Source organism: Peromyscus eremicus, chromosome 18, assembly GCF_949786415.1.
Source record: "Peromyscus eremicus chromosome 18, PerEre_H2_v1, whole genome shotgun sequence".
Lineage (NCBI taxonomy): Eukaryota > Metazoa > Chordata > Mammalia > Rodentia > Cricetidae > Peromyscus > Peromyscus eremicus.
Genome location: NC_081434.1, coordinates 38761196 through 38780459, shown reverse-complemented (window position 1 = coordinate 38780459; position 19264 = coordinate 38761196). Strand labels below are relative to the sequence as shown.

The 19264-nt window shown below is 40.5% G+C and overlaps 1 protein-coding gene across 2 annotated transcripts in view; it reads left to right on the top strand.

The window, feature by feature from the left end:
- The window catches only part of Washc3 (WASH complex subunit 3), a 48377-nt gene extending 30810 nt beyond the window's left edge, over positions 1-17567 (top strand). For both annotated transcript variants that reach the window (XM_059245572.1, XM_059245571.1), the window contains exons 6-7: positions 7693-7757; positions 17332-17567. In XM_059245572.1, the coding sequence (XP_059101555.1) occupies positions 7693-7757; positions 17332-17416 (150 nt within the window). In that variant the 3' untranslated portion in view covers positions 17417-17567. The remainder of the gene's footprint in view (positions 1-7692; positions 7758-17331) is intronic.
- Positions 17568-19264: the final 1697 nt, after the last annotated feature.

Genomic DNA, 19264 nt, shown 5'->3' with positions numbered 1-19264 from the left:
TTTCCACTCCTGCCAGAAATAAGAGCCCACCCCTGAAAGTTTTCCAAATGGGTAAAGGGGAAAAATAGCCACTGGACTTTAAGCAGTTTTTGCTTATTCCTTTTTGAAATACATAGTTCGCACCTTTCCTGTTAATTTATTTATCAAGCATTTGGGTTAATTTATGAGACAAACAATAAAACCTGTGAGCTATCATAGGAACCAGGCTTCCTCAGGAGGGAGAGGATGCCTGTCAGCAGGTCCAGACCTGAACAGTCCTGAAAAGTCTCCAGCACACAGCAACGTCTTTCATTTCCTGACCTAGGTTCACAAAGACCTTTAATTAGTTGCTTAGATCAAGGCTGATGACATCATTACCAGATTCAAGGCTCTTTACTCTGGCTCTGTAGCCTCCATGGGTGCTTAACTCTGGCCATCTTTCTTTGTGTGTATATGGATTATTAAGGTCAAAGAATGTGAGAATCATAATTCGGCTGCCTAAACACCTTACTTTAACTAGAATATTAACTCGGAAGTAAATATTCTGTGAATTAAATCACTAGAATCTTCTCTATTGCTTTTATTGCTATATTTGGAGAAATGGCTTTAAATTTACTTGAATAATATGTGCATGTTTTTAACATCTGAATTCATAGACTTGTAATTTGATTAGCAAATTCTAATGATTTTATAATTAATTTTGGGGAGCTAAAGTGAAGGCTCAGTAGTATAAAGAATATTTACACTTGCAGAAGACCTGAGTTCTGTTTCCGCACCCACATCACACTGCTCACAACCACCCATAACTCTTAACTCCAGGATCTGGCACCCTCTTCTAGATTCTGAGGGTACTTGCACATACCTTCATATAGACCCAGGCATATACATATGCATAATTTAAATAAACATTTTAAGTTATTTGCAAATTTAGAAAGTTAAAGTATAATAAAATTTAAAATGAAAGTGAATACATTTATAGTAAGAAGTTATCTGATTGGAATGAGGTGATGATTCCACCATTGATGAGCCTGTCAAAGCAAGCATTAAAATTCTACATGCCAAGCCAGGTACAGTGGTGCACACCTTTAATCCCAATACTAATGAGGCAGAGGCAGGTGGATCTCTGTGATTTCAAGACCAGCCTGGTCTACACAGTGAGCTCCAGGCCGTCCAAGGCTACTTGCCTCAAGATAGATAGATAGATAGATAGATAGATAGATAGATAGATAGATAGATAGATAGATAGACAGATAGACAGATTGACAGATTCTGTCTACCACTTACTTACACATGACAGTAAAGGGAAGAAATTGGGTCTCCCGAAGCTCCAAGTTACTCTTAAATCAACAAATGCTTGAGTAGTCACAGATCAAAGAAACCATTTTATGCACTCCTGGCCATTAGCAGGAGTTTATTATGTTACAAGTGTATTTTATGGGGCGTGGGATGGTGTTAATAACATGGGGAAACTGGTGTAGCTATGTTTTAAATGATCTCATAATAGATTCCTAACTTTTGGAAATGATTTTCTTAAAGGTTTTAAGCTTCATATGCATCCAGGTGAAGTTTAATTTTTTATCCCTAAAACATAGAGACAGAACTGCTAAAATGTGTTTATTCTATGAATAAAGTCACAGGGATTGCCGTACCAACTTCCTGGGCCCTGAGAATGGCTGGTGTGCCTTTACGCATTTCTTCCTGTGAGCTGTCCCTGCCTCTGTGAAGATGGCAGATGAGCAGTCAATGAGAAGGACGCTCATCTCTTGAAATAATCCTTGCAAAAGAACTCAGTCACTACTCCTTTTCCTAGAAATGGCTGTTTGGTACTGGGCAAGATTTGTGACCCACATACATATTTAGGTTCAAGATAGAAACACTTAGAAGGAACAATCTCCACATTAATATAGGAGCACAGCGTTTTCTAGATCTGTACAAGTCTTTGTAACTTGTTTTACAGAGTCTTGTAAAGCTTCCTTCTTTAGATAGCTATATTTGTGTTAAAGTCTTGAAGATATTTATTTAAAGTCATTTCATATTCCTTTACTGGAAGCTTCCAGGAGGAAAAAAATCATTGAGTATGTGTTTTGTTTTATGATTTGGTAAGCAAACAAATTATATATATTTTTATCGAGTATATATGTAATATATATAATGAAAATTTTATCCTTGACATAAGACCATACCACTTTATAAAATGCAGTGTGTTTTTAAAATGGCATTCTTGGGCTGGAAAGATGGCCCAGCTGTTAAGAGCACTGACTGCTCATCCAGAGGACCCTGATTCAATTCCCAGCAACCACATGACAGCTCACAACTGTCTGTAACTCCAGTTCCAGGAGACCCGACATCCATGGCAAAACACCAATGCACATAAAATAAAAACAAATAAATTTTTACAATGGCATTCTTAACCATGGAGATGCATGCCTGTAATGCCACAACTTGGAAGGTGAAAGCAGAAGATCAGGAATTTAAGGCTAGCCCCAAGCTACATAACTTATTTGAAGGCAAGCCTGGGCTACATGAAATCTTGTCTCAAAATAAACACCTGAACAAACCTAAATAAATGAATAAAAACAGCACTTTTGGAACATCGGAAGGCAAAGATACGGTTGAGTCCATTTCACCACGTCATAGACGCTCATTAGCATGTAGTGGCTTCTTTTCCAGCCCAGAACATCCCACAGTTTCTGCACACCTCTTTCTTTGCAAGTGGAAAATGGTTTTGAGACACAGCCTTGCTGTATAACCCAGACTGGCCCCAGACTTGGGACCTTCTGCCTGAGCCTGGAGAGCTTGGGTTACAGGTGTCCTTCCCCACGGCGCCCTCTGAAAAACAAGTTCTGCCTTCCTGTCAGCTCAGTAGACTTGTATTATGCTTGCTTTATGTAAGGGAAGAACTTCATAGTTTCCACTTCTTACAACTAAGTTATTGGATTCAAATTCATAAAATGATAGGAAAAAGGCCTAAAATATAAGGATTTGGTTTTGTTATTTTTTTTTTCAAGAAGCATAGCTCTTTTTTTTTTTCCTTCAAATCTAAAACTTTAGGAAAATTTCAGCATGGTTTATAGAGAGATTTAGTAGCTTGGTTCCCATTAACACAAGAGCAGATTATTGTGTAAATATTGGCAGGCCTGGAGACCTCCCAACAGTTCTTGTGATATAAGAAACTAGCATTTAACCATTAGCGCTGCCATTCTAATTTCATTAGCATGGCTTCTTTACACACTTTCTCCAGTGACGCAAATGCAGACCCATGGCTGCCTCCTCTCCCCTTCATTACTTCTGTTGGACAGGCTGCCCTTACCGCTTGCCAAAGAAAACCCCACAGTTCCGTAGACTTCATTTCAAGGTCTCCTGTGTCCTCCTCAGACCACCAGGAGCTTTGTCTCTTCGTGACTAGAAATTGGACACTTCTTTTTGATGGCTAGCAAACCACTCTTGTTACTTGACGTCCTACCGAGACGAGCAAACAGCACATTTCCCGAGCAGCGTCCCCGCACATACAACAGCAGGTCCTGTCGGAACGCGAGCTCGGAACACAGGCCCAACTGGTGGTTTTGTTTTTCATCAGACTTTATGAGATTTACATCAGGGTGTGATTAGAAGCCTCTGCAGGGCGGACGGTTGAAAAATGGGTGTATTTTCCTTTATCTGTATCAATATACAAAAGTGACAGAAAGCTCACTGGACTTTGGATAGTTCTGTGTTCTCCTTCTGTAACTGGTTCCAGAAAAGTCAGGTTAAAATATGGAGCTCCGGGCTCAGATGTCTGTTATTCTTTGACTATAATCAGTTCCATGAATCTATTAGAATGGGGAGTTGATCTGATTCTCCCAGCATCCCTGGTTCTCACTTGTGTGTTTCCAGCCACCCCCAACTCCCACCCCCCCACCCCCGCCCCTTTGCCTCATATACACTTTTTGTGCTGTAGTTTAGGAGACGCTGGTGTTGAAGTTTTTTTGCTTTTTGTTTTGTTTGGGTTTTGTTTTGTTTTTTTTTTTTTTTAACCTCATTTTTCTTCCCTTCTGCTTTCTGGATTTTGTAATTTATTTTTGTAACCTTTCCAGTGATGTCCTGTGGCTTATGCTAACATATGATAAATAAATCACGTAGTTGTGCTTGTAGAAAGACCTTCTGACATCAAATCATACTTAATAGAAGCTGAGAGGCTGTCTGGTTCTTCTTGTTGTTGCTTTTAGGAAATATGGCATGAACTCTGTTCTTTTCCCTTTTATCCTTCATGACTTAGAGTCAGTGCTTTTGGAAAATGAAATGTTCTAAACTTCTTACGTTCTGTTATCCTAAATAGTTAACTAGATCCCATCACCATCCCACATGTCCCAGCTCCCACTCATGGCCTCCGTAATGTGTTTAATGCACTGACACCAGTTAGTGTTGCCGGTGTGTGCATGGTGGAGGGCCAGGCACTCAAGCGTGGCAGCCTACCAGGGGCCACATCCCTGAAGAAAACTGACTCTCCCTCACACGCAGCCAGCAACTGCCAAGAGCGGTTGGTAGCAGTGACACTTGCTAAGCCCCCCCCCCCCCGCCCCTCCCCACACCCGCATCCACACTGGCCTTTGGACTGGTTCGATCTTATGCGGCTTGTGTGCAGGCAGCCAGGGGAGCTGAGAGCTTATCTGGGCAATGGTTGTCACGTCCAGAAACACTGTTTGAAGCTGACCCCAGCCTCTTGCAGTCTCTGCCTTCTCTTCCGTGATGGGTCCTGGGCCCTGTGACAGCAGGTGTGACATAGATATCCTATTGGGAGCTGAGCACTCCACGGGCACTAGTCCTCTGTCCTTTGGCCAGATGTGGTTCTGTTCACCACCACTCACTGCAAAATGAAGCTTCTCTCAGAAGGGTGGACACTTACACTAATCCCCTGGTAGAAAGTTAAGCAGTAGATTTGGGTTGTAAATCCATTTTACTCAGGCCTTGGTATTCAATATTTCAGTAGTCTTTCCTCTAACTTTGTAAGTGATCAAAGGCCCAGAGTTTTATCTTCTTTTTCTTTGTATTACAGACCTGTCATAATTCACTACTCAGAACACAGTAACTCTGCCTTATGGGACTAGTTATTTTGGGGAAACAGCTCTGGAAAGAATTCTAGGTTGGAATTATTGATACTTGTCCATCTAATATCTAGGGCGCAGTGAAGCAGGTTGCTTAAACCTTTTCCGTTTGTTGAACCTCTTTCTCCTGACAATTTTTATACAACCTCAGGCATATCTGTTTATGTAAAGCAGGTACAGAAATCAAACCCCTATTGATAATAGATCATGAAAAGGTGTTTAAAAACAACTCATGAGCATGTATATGGTTTTCTACCTTTTAAAGGTTAAAATAAATTTTAAACTAAAGAGATGGATGTTCTCATTTATCTACATAAACAATTAAAATTTGGTTGAATGTTGATACTGTAGGATTTTTTTATTTATTATGTATACAGTGTCCTGCCTACATGTATGCTTTCTGCCAGAAGAGGGCATCAGATCTCATTATAGATGGTTGTGAGCCACCATGTGGTTGCTGGGAATTAAACTCAGGACCTCTGGAAGAGTGACCAGTGCTCTTAACCTCTGAGCCATCTCTCCAGCCTCATATTTTATTTTCTAATCAGTGATGAGAACACCACTTCATATAAACACATAGTTTAAAAAAATAGCAAAATCTTTTAAAGCTATTTCAGGAATTGTTGCTAATTCTGTTTTAATCACAATCCAAAATTCCTTGATCAATATTTTTAATTGGTGTGTGTGTGTGTGTGTGTGTGTGTGTGTGTGTGTGTGTGTGTACCTACAGAGGCCAGAAGAGGGTGTCTGATCCCCTGGAGCTAGAGTTCCAGACAGTTATTGTGGGGTCTCTGCAGACACCATGGCCAACAGAGCAACTGTCCTCACGAGGCAAGAAGGAAATCCTGTTCAGCACAACTCAGTAGCTGGTACCGATTCAGACTTCTAGAATCTGACACCAGATAGTTTATTTTAGGCATATCTAAGTACAGTACAATTTTGCGAAACAGTTTCCAGGTGTACCACAATCCCCTGTGCACAAGGAGATATAATTACACCAACACTCTTCTCAAAGTACGTCACTTTTCCCATGAAGATGGGTACTAGAGATATCTTAAGGGCCTAGGGAGGCTCTGGTATGGTCTCAGTCATACATATATGTAGAAGTTATCTAGACTATTAGCTACCTCTGGTCCTAAGTGTGGGAGCTTAGCTGGGCCCTGGCCATACAGATAGCACAGAGGTCACCTAGACCATTGATATTTCCAGTCCATCCTGCTTTAGGGAGCCTAGGAGAGCCCCTGGCCATACAGATTGCACACAGATCACCTAGGCTATTAGCCACATCCATTCCCAGACTTCTGGGCAAAAAAAAACAGGTTGTACATTGCTTCCGTTGAAGAGACAGCCCTGTGCGTTTAACATTCCTGGTTTCCCTGGTGCTTATCCATAAGCACACGGACCTTTGTGCTCCCAACAGGTTGTGAGCTGCCCGACAGAGGTGCTGGGAGCCAAGCTTGGGCCTCTGGGAGATGCAGGTACTCTTAACCATTGAACCGTCTCCAACCCAAACTTTTTTTTTTTTTAATGAAACTCAAACAGCAATTTGTAACTTCAAACATTTGAACATGCTACAACCCAGATTATACTATTTTGACACTTATATGCCGAGGCACAACAGTGAGAAATCATGACTAAAGTTTGTCTTCCATAATTAAACCATTGTTTCTATAAGGGCAGAAAAAGGCACTGCAGCTTATAACATGCAACAGTATTGAATCCAAGCAGAGGTGTGTCAGGTAGCATTCCTAATGCCATGTGGCTTGATGGCACGCACAGGGCAAAGTACACATGCCGTGTGTCAAGAACCAAGGCTTCAGTAGTGCCGCATGCTACAACACAGACAAGTACTGACCGAAACACCTCAGTTCAGTTCATCATGCACTTCAGTTTGAATTAATTGTACTACTTCCAGGAACCACTTACTGCTGCCAAAGGTTTTGAGACATCCACATTCAGTGATGTGAAGCTATGGAGTTTGTTTATTCTTCAAATGAGTTCTTTTTTCAAATAAATTTGTTTCATTTCTGATGTATCCTTCTCTTATACTTTGCTCTTCTTACTCTGAATGCAGATATTCATATATTCTTGGTGTTTCTCGGTTTATTGCCTATATTGTCTTTGCTTCATGTTTATAGTGGTGTTGAGAAGATGTACAATATATTTCTTGAATTCTACATGCCTAAGGTGTCTAAATGAAATCGGGATGTTTGCTTATTACATGAACATTTACGTTGGTATGTGCTATGTTCTAAAAAGCTCTGAAACTTTGGTTTTCATTTGAAAAGCATAGTTAACTATTCATTCTATCAGTTTAGCTAAACTTCTAGTCATCTGGGCTGCTGATGCTTTCTGTCTTTGGATGAGAATGTAATCTCCTCATCCTGCACAGCACAAGTGGCAATGAGATAGTTCAAGTGACTTGGTTTGTGTTTATGTGGATTAGATAATGCTGATTCCATCAGATCAGTGTGCCCTGAGGTCATTCGTATGCTTGGCACATACAGCAGTAGAAGCAAAGAAGACCTGCTTTAAATGATGATGTACCTCAGTGTATTCTTTTAGGTGGTTCATGGAAATAATGAAGAAGGCTTTCTAATAACTGAATTATTATCTTTTGACTTTTGCTTAGGGTGTTCCAGTGATGGCAATCAGAAACAAAATGATATCAGAAGGGCTGGACCCAGAGCTTCTTGAGTAAGTAGTATTTCTAATAAAATCATATTGACAAGGTACTAAATCTGTCAGTTGTAACCAAAAAAAAAAAAAAAAACATTTCAAGTTCTCTGTACTGTTTCCTATACAGTGTTTTATAGTTGAGATTATCATCGTCATAAATCTTGCCCCTGCTATGTTAAAAAAAAGAAAAGGAAATATCCTAGGCTACTAAAACTAGCCCTTGCACACTTCAAGAGATGAAATTCAGTGATAACACTGGTCAGAATTTGGTAGATGGGCCTTTGGGGTTTTTTTTTTTTTTTTTTTTTTTTTTCCTATACCGACTTCTCCTTTGGGGGTGCTATGACAAAATATTATCCACCTCTCCTTTACTTAAGGTCATAATACTTAAGAAATGTGTTCTACAGTGACCTAGATTAAGCAAGGCTGAGAAATAACTCGGATAAACAGTATCCTAGGTGCACATTAATGGTTATTATGAAAAGGATGCCAGTTTGAATGTGTATTATAAAATATTTTTTGGAAATGCTAAGAAATCCCAGCTCAGAGCTTTGATAATAATTCATTCCATCCAAGCCAGCCTGACCATGTGGTTCATCTCAATAAATTATAGATCTTAATGGGTTCCTCACAAGCCTTCTGCTTTGCAAGTCTCCAGATTCTTGTAAAGAGCCTGTCTGGTTGGAGCTTGCGTTCACCCCTGTGTCACCCGGGCATTCAAACTGTGCTAGCAGTGTGCTTTGGAATTTTTCTTGGCTTCAGCACTTCAGGAGAAGGTGTGCATTTTGGAAATGAAATACCATAAAAGTCATCTTCTCATATTTTATCTTAAAAAAATGTGAAATTCAAGAATGCCTTTAAAGCTGCCAACAATGGATTTTCCAACATTTATGTTCATTTGGTGTGTTTCCAAGTAGCAAAAGGCTTGACTACAATAGCCTGGCTTGCTGAATTGAGCAAAGCATATCTGGAATGTTTAATATGTGTTCTGGAAATTGTTTCTGACATTTTAAAAGTAGATGGATTGTGGCATGTATTTTAATAAGAATTGAACATTTGGATTCAATCTATTTTGGTGCTTGAATTGTATAATTATAAGTAGATTTACCATCAATTAGGATTCTTTCTGCTTCTGGAAATATACAATAGGCCATAAATAATAACAGAGATCAAAAATGACCTTTAAAAAGATGATATTTCCCTCTGGGGAGACAGGAAAGCCGGTGTCCTGGAAGCATCCCCAGGCTGCATATCCAGTCTTCGGCTGCTGATGGTTTCATTCATCTCCTTCCCAAATGAAACTTATTCATGGCCCTTTCATTCACACTGTTCACACTAGCAACTTGAAGATCACCTTTGCGTCTTCCCTCTTCCCAACCCTACTATGTCAATCACTATGATTTTTCTCAGTTTTAATATCACTGACCTTTTACCACGTGCTTACCTACCCATTGCTGCTCTCCTGCCTCTCATCATTTCTCACCTGAATTAGTACAGTAGCACCTGATTTGTTCTTGTGTTCTCTGTCAAGCCATCCAATAAAGCCAAGTGTATTTGTTCATAACTTCATTCTTGCCTTTAACATATAGTGTCTAACTGTTGCATGTAAATGCTTTTCCCATTAAGTCCTGGAGTATTTCTCAAGCTCTTGCTAGTTCTATACATGTTCATTTTATGTGACCATTGCAAATGACCTATGTTTCTCGACTAGATCATCGTTCTCTTCCCTTTTGACATTTTTATATGCTGTCTTAACTCTCCTTGGAACCCCTTCCCCTATTTTATTGGCCCAGGTAACTCCTTATTCTTTAAGAGTATTAGGTATTGTCACTTTAATAGATCGGTAAGCGTGATCCAGGGGCAAAACCCACACACACCGAGTGTGTTCTTATATCACCCTTAGCAAATGTGGGTGTATGTCATTGTCTGTAAATGTTGAGAAACAGTCAGTTGTGACGTGGGTGCCAAGTTGTAGGGTAGGATTCCAGTAACAGCATGGCCTTACAGAAAAGCTGCTTCTCAACCACAGCCTAGAGGCTGCCTTCTGACCCCATTACCTCATAGGTACATGCCACTGGCCACCAGGGGCACTGGTTGGAGTGGACTGACTCACTTAGGCAATCACCGCTACAACCATTTCTATCTCCATTAGCTTAATATAAGTGTAACAGCCACCTTGTTCACAGGGGAAGTCTGGGGCTGTGGAATCGGGGTTACAGAAGTTAGGGACCTTCACTTGGGGAAAGAAGTTTGACGTGATGTACAAGGAGGAAATGTACCATCCAAGGGGAAACATAGTTTTATTTAGAATCTTAGGTACAAAATAAACCTCGTCCAAGAACTTTGAGTAAAGAGTGTCCTGATATTCTTTTCCTTAAAAGTATAAACATAACTTTCTGTTTTTATTATCCTCAGGTAGTAAGACAAGTTCATATAACTGTGGAAGAGCTAGTCTAGATCTGTCTGGCCTGGACAGAGAGCAGAACTGCAGTTGAGGGAGAAAGAAACACCCGTCAGTAAGCATGCTGTCGGACTGGTGTGGTACATCAAAGGCTGGAGACCAAAAGCATACTGTTTGAAAGTAAAAGTTTTTATGAGAAAGCCTGGCAGTTTTACTGGAAAATTATTCCTGTCCTTGAATCTGAGATGTCTACAAAACTGATGAAAATGTTTGATAAGTACTGAACAAGTATTTGTTTGATACTTCTAATTGTTTTAATTATTTTTTTTAAATCTTCAGCTTGTCAAAATTAGTCTTGATACTGCTGACATAAAAAGACTTGGGAATGTCACTGTCATACTTAGATTAAGGGGACAATTGAAACTTTTAATTAATCTTTATTCAGAGATCAAACTGCTTTAATGTTGTATGAGGAAATACAGAATAGTAAATCATCCTTTTAGAATTCTTTCAATCAATGCCTAGATTTTCTTACCAGGAAACAAAAGTATCACCGCTTTGTGTCTCAGAACTAATATCAGTATTACCTAGTAATGACTACCTTTGTGCCTCTGGGATGACGGATTAGCCTTGGCCCTGTGCAGCTCAGGAGCACGTTCATGGTGATGAAGGCGGTTCAGGCCACCTTAGACTAGAGACGATCTGCATGAGGCAGTTGAGATGAAAGGCCACACTGCCCTTGTATCTCTGGAACCATGGATTGATCTGTAAAATGGGAAACAGAATGGTTAAGCTCCCCAGTAATGGTGTAGGTGCTCAGGAGAGCTCTGGACAAGCAGTGAGTGGTTAATGAATGTCAGTTGTGACTTGTGAATGCTCTAAACCATGGATTTCCCAAGTTTTGGGGTCACAGCTTGTTTATAATCCTAGTTGTCTGTATACCATCATGTTTTCAGCGGACATTATTTCATACACAGAATATGATCTTTTAAAATTATACACTGTTTGTTCAAACTGAACATCTCCACTTCTAATTCTGTAGCAAAGACATATTGTTGTAAATTAGTGGTCTGTCAGCTCTACGTTATAGCAACAGGCACTCTTCAGGGGAGAACAAACTCTAGGGTTCTGAACAGAGAGAACACTGACGAAATACAAACCTCAAGGCTCCACCCCGAGGTGAACAGCTACAGGCAATCAGTGGCCGCTGTGAGAGGGGAAATTGGGTTAGCCAATCAGTCCCAAGTGGTCAGCCTAAAACATACACGTATGAACAACACTAAATGGATTAAGTAGGAAGGATATGTATGTGTATGTATGTATGTATGTATGTATATATGAGATATATACTCATGTATATACATATACATATGCACTATATATAGTTAGTATATATACATATGCATTATATATATAAATTATAGAAGAGGTCATAAATTTGAGAGGGAGTTGGTAGGTACTGAAGGAGTTGAAGGGAAGAGGGAGGAATAGAAATGATTAAAAATCACCACTTACATATTTAATTCTCGAATTAATAAAGTTAAAAAATCAGACAAAGTAGGGATGACAGTGTATCTCAGTGGTGGAGTGTGTGCTTATTATTTGTAAGTCCTGGGTACATGTCCCAACACAAATGCCCTATGTATTCTAGCCGACAGCTGCTAGTAAGTCATTGAGAACTGCAATTAAAAATAGTGAATGAATGAAAAAGCAGACCGAAGAAAACCCACCTATACTTTGGAATTGAGATCTATTTTTAATCAGTTTAAAGGCAATTTTTGCTCCATCATGTGGTTGGGCAGCAAGGAGCCAACAAGAATACTGATAGATTTATGTATAAACTCCAAATGGTTCAAAGGCCTTACTTAATGTAAGACCCGGAGTTCTAAAATATTTAGAGGAAAATGTGGGGAAATCACTTTCAGGAACAGACACAGGCAGGGACTTTCTGACTAAGATAGTGTCCCTTAGGAAATAATGCCAACAACAGAAATGAGACCTGATAAAGCTAGGAAGGTCTATAGGCAAGGGAGACCGTTAACCAGTAAATAGACAGCCTACAGAATGGGAGAAGACCTTTGCTAGCTACACATTTCATTGAAGACCAATATCTACAGTGTGCAAAGAACTACAGCTTGCACCTGTGCGCGCACGCGCGCGCACACACACACACACACACACACACACACACACACACACACACACACTGAGACGTATACATATACTTAATTAAATATGAATCTCTTTCTTAACAAGATAAATATGTTGCCAGGCAGTGGCTTAATCCAAGCACTCGGGAGGAAGAGGCAGACAGATGTCTGTGAGTTCTAGGCCAGCCTGGTCTACTGAGCGAGGACAGTGAGAACCGTTACCCAGAGAAACCCTGTCTGAAGAACAACAAAGATAAATATGTTTTCTCTTAGTTATGGTTCTTGAATTACATATAGATATGTGTAATCTATATGTATATATGGCATGAAAGTAGGAGCAGAACTGTCGGGGGAACAAGGTGGACCATGGGAGTGGCAGAGGAGAGTATAGGGTGAGTGTGCTCACCAGGCAGTTTATACCTGTGTGAGATGTTCTGTGTAACATAGTGCCATGTACAAGAAATATACATGATGAAATTTCTAAAGGTACACAGTTGCCGTATGCCTCAGAAATTTCTGTTCATTGAAAAATTTGTACATACGTATTCACAGTGACATTGTAGTAACAAAGTAGTAAAACAACCTTAATGTCTTTCATTTAATGATGGATAAGCAAATGTGGTATATGTATATAATAGAATAATATTCACCAGGAAAAACAATGACATGATGTAATGCTGTGACATGGATGAACTTTGAATATATCATGCTAGTAGAAAGAACCCAGGCACAGTGGATGGGCATCCTCTGATCTCATTTGTGTGCGATGTCCTGAACAGGCAGATCTTTAGAAAAAGAGGCACATCGTTAATTGACCGGAGTTGGGGGTAGAGGGGAATGCAGAGTACCTGCCAGTGTGTAAAGGCCTCTTTTTAGGGTCATAGAGACAGAATTAAGTGCTAGTGGTGGTGCACAGCCTTGTGCACCTGCCCAGCCCCTGTGATTCGTGCACTTGAGATGGTGAGTTTTCTAGTATCTGAGTTTACATCAATTCTAAAGATAACGAGAATTTAAGAATCTCAGGATCTGCTATTTCAATGAAAACGTGAATTTCTAGGGCCTTCTCTCCCCCTTCACCTCCTGGATGTGCCACACATCCTGGTGGCTTTGTTTGCCTCAGTGACCTAAGACTGTGCCACCCAAGTCCTAAGTTCCCAAGAGCACGAAGCATGGTGCTCCCGTTTCCGTGCCTACCCCGTCTGTGCTCAACCTGGCTCCGCCATCTGTTTCTGGAAACGTCCTGCTGCTCTCTGAAAATTCTCCACCAGTGTTTTCACGTCTTTTGAGTCTTTCCTGACCAACCCAAACAGTTACTTATGTTTTTTCCCCCACACCAACAAGTCCAGTCACACTGTGTAACAATTTATTTGCATTTTTGTCTCCCCCAATAATAAAACAGCTTCTTTAGGGCAAGAGCCCAGGGGTATTCACGTTAGCCCTGGAGGAACTTAGATCCTAGAAAATGGTAGGTGTGTGATGGGGAGACTCACATGACACAGGTGACATTCATTAGTGCTTACTCTCTGCACCAGGTGTTGTTCAGCACTTTACAGTTAGTAATGTTGTCATCACATCAATCCAGCCAGATATCTGGGCACAGAGTGGTCATCTCTGCCAAGTTGCCTGACACAGGAGTATCAAGGCTGGGATTGGAACAGCCTGGCCGTAGAGTCCACGTTCTTAGCCGCTATACAAGTACAGCATCATGCAAATCCGTGAATGATTGCACTTACAGTTTTTTCTTCTTTATTAACATATGTTAATTGTAAAAAATAATTTATTTTGACCACATACACCCTATTACTCTCTCTTATTCTGATTTCTATTTTCCTCTCCTTGATAATAGCCCTGATTTATTTTCATATATTCCATTCCACCAGATTTCACATATGAGAAAATATGATACTTATCTTTGAGGGGCTGGCTTATTTCATTTAACGTGATGGTCTCTGGTTCCTTGCGGATGACATAATCTCATTCTTCATTGTTGCTAAAATTCCATTATGTGTATATACCACATTTTATTTATTTGTCAATCCACTGATGAACAGCTAGGCTGATTTTATGACTTAGTTATTGTCAGGAGTGTAGTAATAAACATGTATATGCAGGTATTGCTATTGATAGCTGATTTTCACTCTTTTGGTAATATGCTCAAAAGTGGTATATATGAATCATATGGAAATTCTGTTTTTCAGTTTTTAAGGAACTTCCATATGGATTTTCCTTGTGATTAGATATTCCTACCAGCAATAAATAAGCTTACCCCATCCTCCATCCCCCACCTCACACAAAGAAATAAATGGATACAAATAGGAAAGGAAGAAGTTAAATTATCGTCTGTTTGTGGATGAGATGATCTTGTAGTTTAAAGACCCAAAAGGCCCCCACCAGAAGAGTTTGCACTTTCAGCAAAGTGGTGGGTTACAGATTAGTTGCTGGGAGCTGAGGGGAAAAGAAATGTGGACTACCTACTGGTAGAGAAAGGGATTTTCCCCAACTCACAACACAATGGAAAGAAACAGCTAAGACGTCAATCCCATTTACGATAGCTTGAAAACAAACAGAAAAATCAAATCTTCACATAAATATTCTCATAGGTGTTAATGGCGGTGAAAACTGTAAATCACCAGACACAAAAGTTGTAGAAGATCAAGATGATGGAAGGACCTCTCGTGTTTGTGGCTCAGGAGAATTAATATCATTTAAATGGTCACAGTGCACTACATTTTAAGTTGTGCTCCTTTCTAGACTTGGTTTTGGTTTTGTTTTGTTTGATTTTTCAGACAGGGTTTCTCTATGTAGCCCTGGCTGTCCTGAAACTCACTCTGTAGATTATGCTGGCCTTGAACTCACAGAGATCTGCCTCCCAAGTGTTGGGATTAAAGGTGTGTGCCACCACCGCCTGGCTACCTTTTAATTTTTTTATTTATTTTGTTTTTTGACATCAGATCTTGCTGGGAAGGCCAGGTGACCATAAACTCATAGCAATCCTCCTGTCTCAGCCTCCCAAATACTGAGATTATAGGCATGCATCACCCTAACTGGCTTTCTTAAATAGCACTTATTTTAGAGAAATATGTACATTGCTTCATTTGCTTGAGTTGTTAGATGCTAATATAATATTGATGTAGTAATTTTATTATTTCTAATTCCCTGTAGTAATTTTTTCCTTCAAAATTAACAAAAAATGGAAGGCAGGTATAGTGGTGCACTCCTTTAATCCCAGCACCTGGGAGACAGAGGCAGGAAGCTATCCATGAGTTCAAGGCCAGCCTGGTCTACATAGGGAGTGTCAGAGCTACATTGTGAGACCCTGTCTTGGAAAAGCAGTGGAGATGTTAGAAATTAACAGTGTAGCAGAGAGAAACTTAATGGGAAAACATGCCCGTGCTGTGCCTGCGGCTCAGAGCTCTTGCAGCTGTGAAAGGTGATGCAGCTGATGGACTGTATCAGTATTTTAGGTAGAGAGAGCATCAGTCAAACCTGGAAATGCCACTTCAGACCTTCAAAGCTTTTCTTTGGTGGGTCCGTGTGACCACCTGAAAGACACAGTCTAACATTGCTCAGCAGAGCACATGAGTTTATATTTGACAGGCAAAAGCAGTGCCAGCATGTCTTTATGTTTAGTAACAAGCCAAACATTCAAATCTGTCAGCCTTATTTTAGCCATAGTTCTGAGTAGCTAAAAGTAACAAGCAGACAATGTATTCCCTCATTATAGTGATAACTTCTACTCAGTGTCTCTCCTGAAGCTTTAATAATAGCCAAGGGACCTGAGTCAGAAATCAATCCAGTAATCTGGCAATCTTAATTAAGAGCACATAGCATCTTGTTTTTCTTCCTTTTCTCTCTTGGTTTCTCCAGCGGTTTACTTTCCCTGTTTTATTTGCTTCCTGGTTAGAGTGAGCAGAAGCTGAGGCCTGGTGCATGGGTGTTGAGTGGGCACTTCCTAGCACAGACACTAGTGAAGCCCACTGAAAACACGCTGTGTCTTGGGGGTATATGGGGTGGTGTGGACATGTTTCTGGGTGTGGCGCACATATGGGTGTAGGTGCACACATGCACACATGTGCTTATCCGCTGGAGGTCAGAGGACAGCCTTGTGGGTGCCGTTCTTCCTGTTGTCTGAGATGAGGTCTCTGCTTGTCTTGCAACTTCACCAGGTAGCTTAGACTCACTGACCAGAAAGCTGCAAGGACTCACCTGTCTCCACTTCCCGCTTCACCACCTCTGGGACTCCAAGCATGTGTCACCACGTCTGGCTTTTTGCGTGGTTTAGGGGATCTGAACTCAGATCCTCACACTTGCAGGACAAATGCTTTACCAACTGAGCCATCTGTCCAGCCACTCACAGTGACTTTTAATAGTCCTGTCAGTTTTTATGTTTGTTTAGTGTAACACACTCATGCAGAGTCGGGGTTTAAACAGTCGGTGTTCCTGTTGTGCTGTCTTTGAGATAGTATTTTTTTTTAATCAACTCATTCTTCTTATATTCATTCTCTAGAGGGAAAAACACAAGAACAAAAAACTTGTGAGTGAAAACGTCCCGTAGACATTAAGAACCTTCTTTGACCACGTGCTCCTCCCTCACAGACTTTCCACATTGCCGTGCTTCTTAGCCCTTCTTGAACCCTTCCTATTTCCGAGTTTCCAGGGCTTTCGTTTTTCTTTCCATTCCTCACTTTCCGTCTGTACCTCAGTGTACACTTGAGGCAGCAGGGGCTTAACACTGGCCATGCCAGCCTATCCACATCCCATCTCTGTCTATAGTTGTCTCCATGGTAACGAGATGCAGAGTGCTGAGGGAGCACAGGGTGTCAGGGCTGGCAAGAGTGCCGTGGCCTCAGCGGAAATAGCACTTCATCCCCAACCCGTGGAAGTCAGAGGCAGCCCACTGGGGTGCAGTTCCTGGTAAAGCACACAGGCCTGGCAGGTTTGTTAGCAGCAGTACTCCAAGATGAACCTAATTCACAGTTTGTAAGTGCTTGCTTTCAGTTGGAAAAACCTTTACATTTTTCCTTTTTTTTTTTTTTTTCAGGAAGCCAGATGCTCCAGTGCCTAACGGTGCAAGTGAAAAAGCCACAGAAGAAAGTTCAGATAGTGACTCTTCTTTCAGTGACTAAGTTGAATGGCGATGAGAATTATACAGATATGTTTACATTCTGTGGAAGAGCCGAAACTCTCGCTCTTAGTGGTAAAAACCGTCAAATGGCCACATACCCACCCCGTCCTTCTTTTGTTTAAGAATAAAAATAAAGCATTTCTAACCTTCCAGTATGCTTCCTTAACCAAATAAAATGCTCTGAAATTAAAAATAGAACAACCTCAATTGCTATGGGTGCTACAAATTCTAAGATGGATTCGATGGGCATTCTAAATGGAGTTAGTTTGAGTTTACTGATCAAAAGTAGACTCTATGTAAAAAGAGAATGTGACTAATTATTCAATTTAGTGAATATGTTAGTTTGAAAATTATTGTGTACATTTGTTTCATAAGCTTTTTGAAGAAACTTCTGGCAGAAAGCAATACAAGACTAAGATTTTCTGTCATTGTTTAAAACTTATACATGCCTATTCTGGAATTCATTGCTGATATTTAATAGCACCTATATCTTTTTATGCCTTGGCCAATAGTTTATATATTATCAAAGTCAGATATTTTCTTGTGTCTGTTACCAGACAGAAGTATTGGAGGTAATCACAGTGTGGTTCAGAGAGAGCAGTTCTCACTGTTATCACCTCCTTCATCACCTTGACAAAAGATTAAATTTCTAAAGTTAAAGTGTTCTCACAGGGTTGGGGATTTAGCAAGGCCCTGGGTTTGATCCTCAGCTCCAGCAAAAAAGAAAGAAAGAAAGAAAGAAAGAAAGAAAGAAAGAAAGAAAGAAAGAAAGAAAGAAAGAAAGAAAGATGTTCTCACATCACCTGCAAGTAAATCTTCATAAATAACTACATAAACACAGCCTAGAAAAACTTGTAAAATGCTTAGGTGGGAAGATATATAAAGCATTTGATTCATAGTGTTCTTAGTTTAGGTCCCCTGAGAGGAGAGCCCGAGAAAAGGTCTTGGGTCTATATAGGTCATTTGTGAAATTATCCCAGGAAGTGTAATTGAGAAAACAGGGAGAGCAAGGGGGAGAAAACCGGTGTGAAGAAGGAGCATACAGCTGCCAGTTTAGGTTTGAATGCCCTAAGCCCTGCAGGGCAGCTGGTAGAGAAGCTGGTAGAGCCCTCCCACGGCCATCCGCCAGGCAGAACTGAGGTCCTGAGGCAGTCTCCGTAACCCACCAGGGAGAGGGGGGCTTGTAAGGACAGTCGCCGCCGTCCTTAAGCTTCCCAAGCCTTAAAAATGATCCTGAAATTGTAACCAGAATAAAATGCCTGGATAATTGTTGCTGTGGGTAAATATGAGCTCAGAACCACAGGTGTGTGGGAACCAGAAGTAGAAATGAGGGATGCGATTACAGGGCAGAAAAAAATATTTCACTCCGTGTGCGCTGGACTGCCCAGAACTGCCTGAGTTCCATCTTGTATACTCTCATCTCCAAGACTTCGAAGAAAATATCAAGCCATACTCTTAAAAGACTACTCAAGAAGGTTAATGAGACAAGCTATAGTTCCTGTTATTATAGCTGAACCTAAGGCCCAAACTGGTAGTCATCATCTCCTTTTTCTAGAAGAAATACGCAACTATGCGGGGGGATTCTGAAGACACTAAAGCTATTATGTATGAGACTGAAGTGCTGAAGTTGTTGTATATTTGTCAGAATCTATAGAGCTGCCCAGCACAGTGGATCTCAATACAATCTGCAGATGAGTTCAAAATACTACATTAATATTTGTATAGTAACTTAACAAATGTACTACTAAAGCAAGATCTTAAAAATCGGGCAAGTGGGGATGTGGGGTGAGATGAATTTATAGTCGGTGTATACTATCTACTTAAAATTCTATAAATTTTAAATTGTACT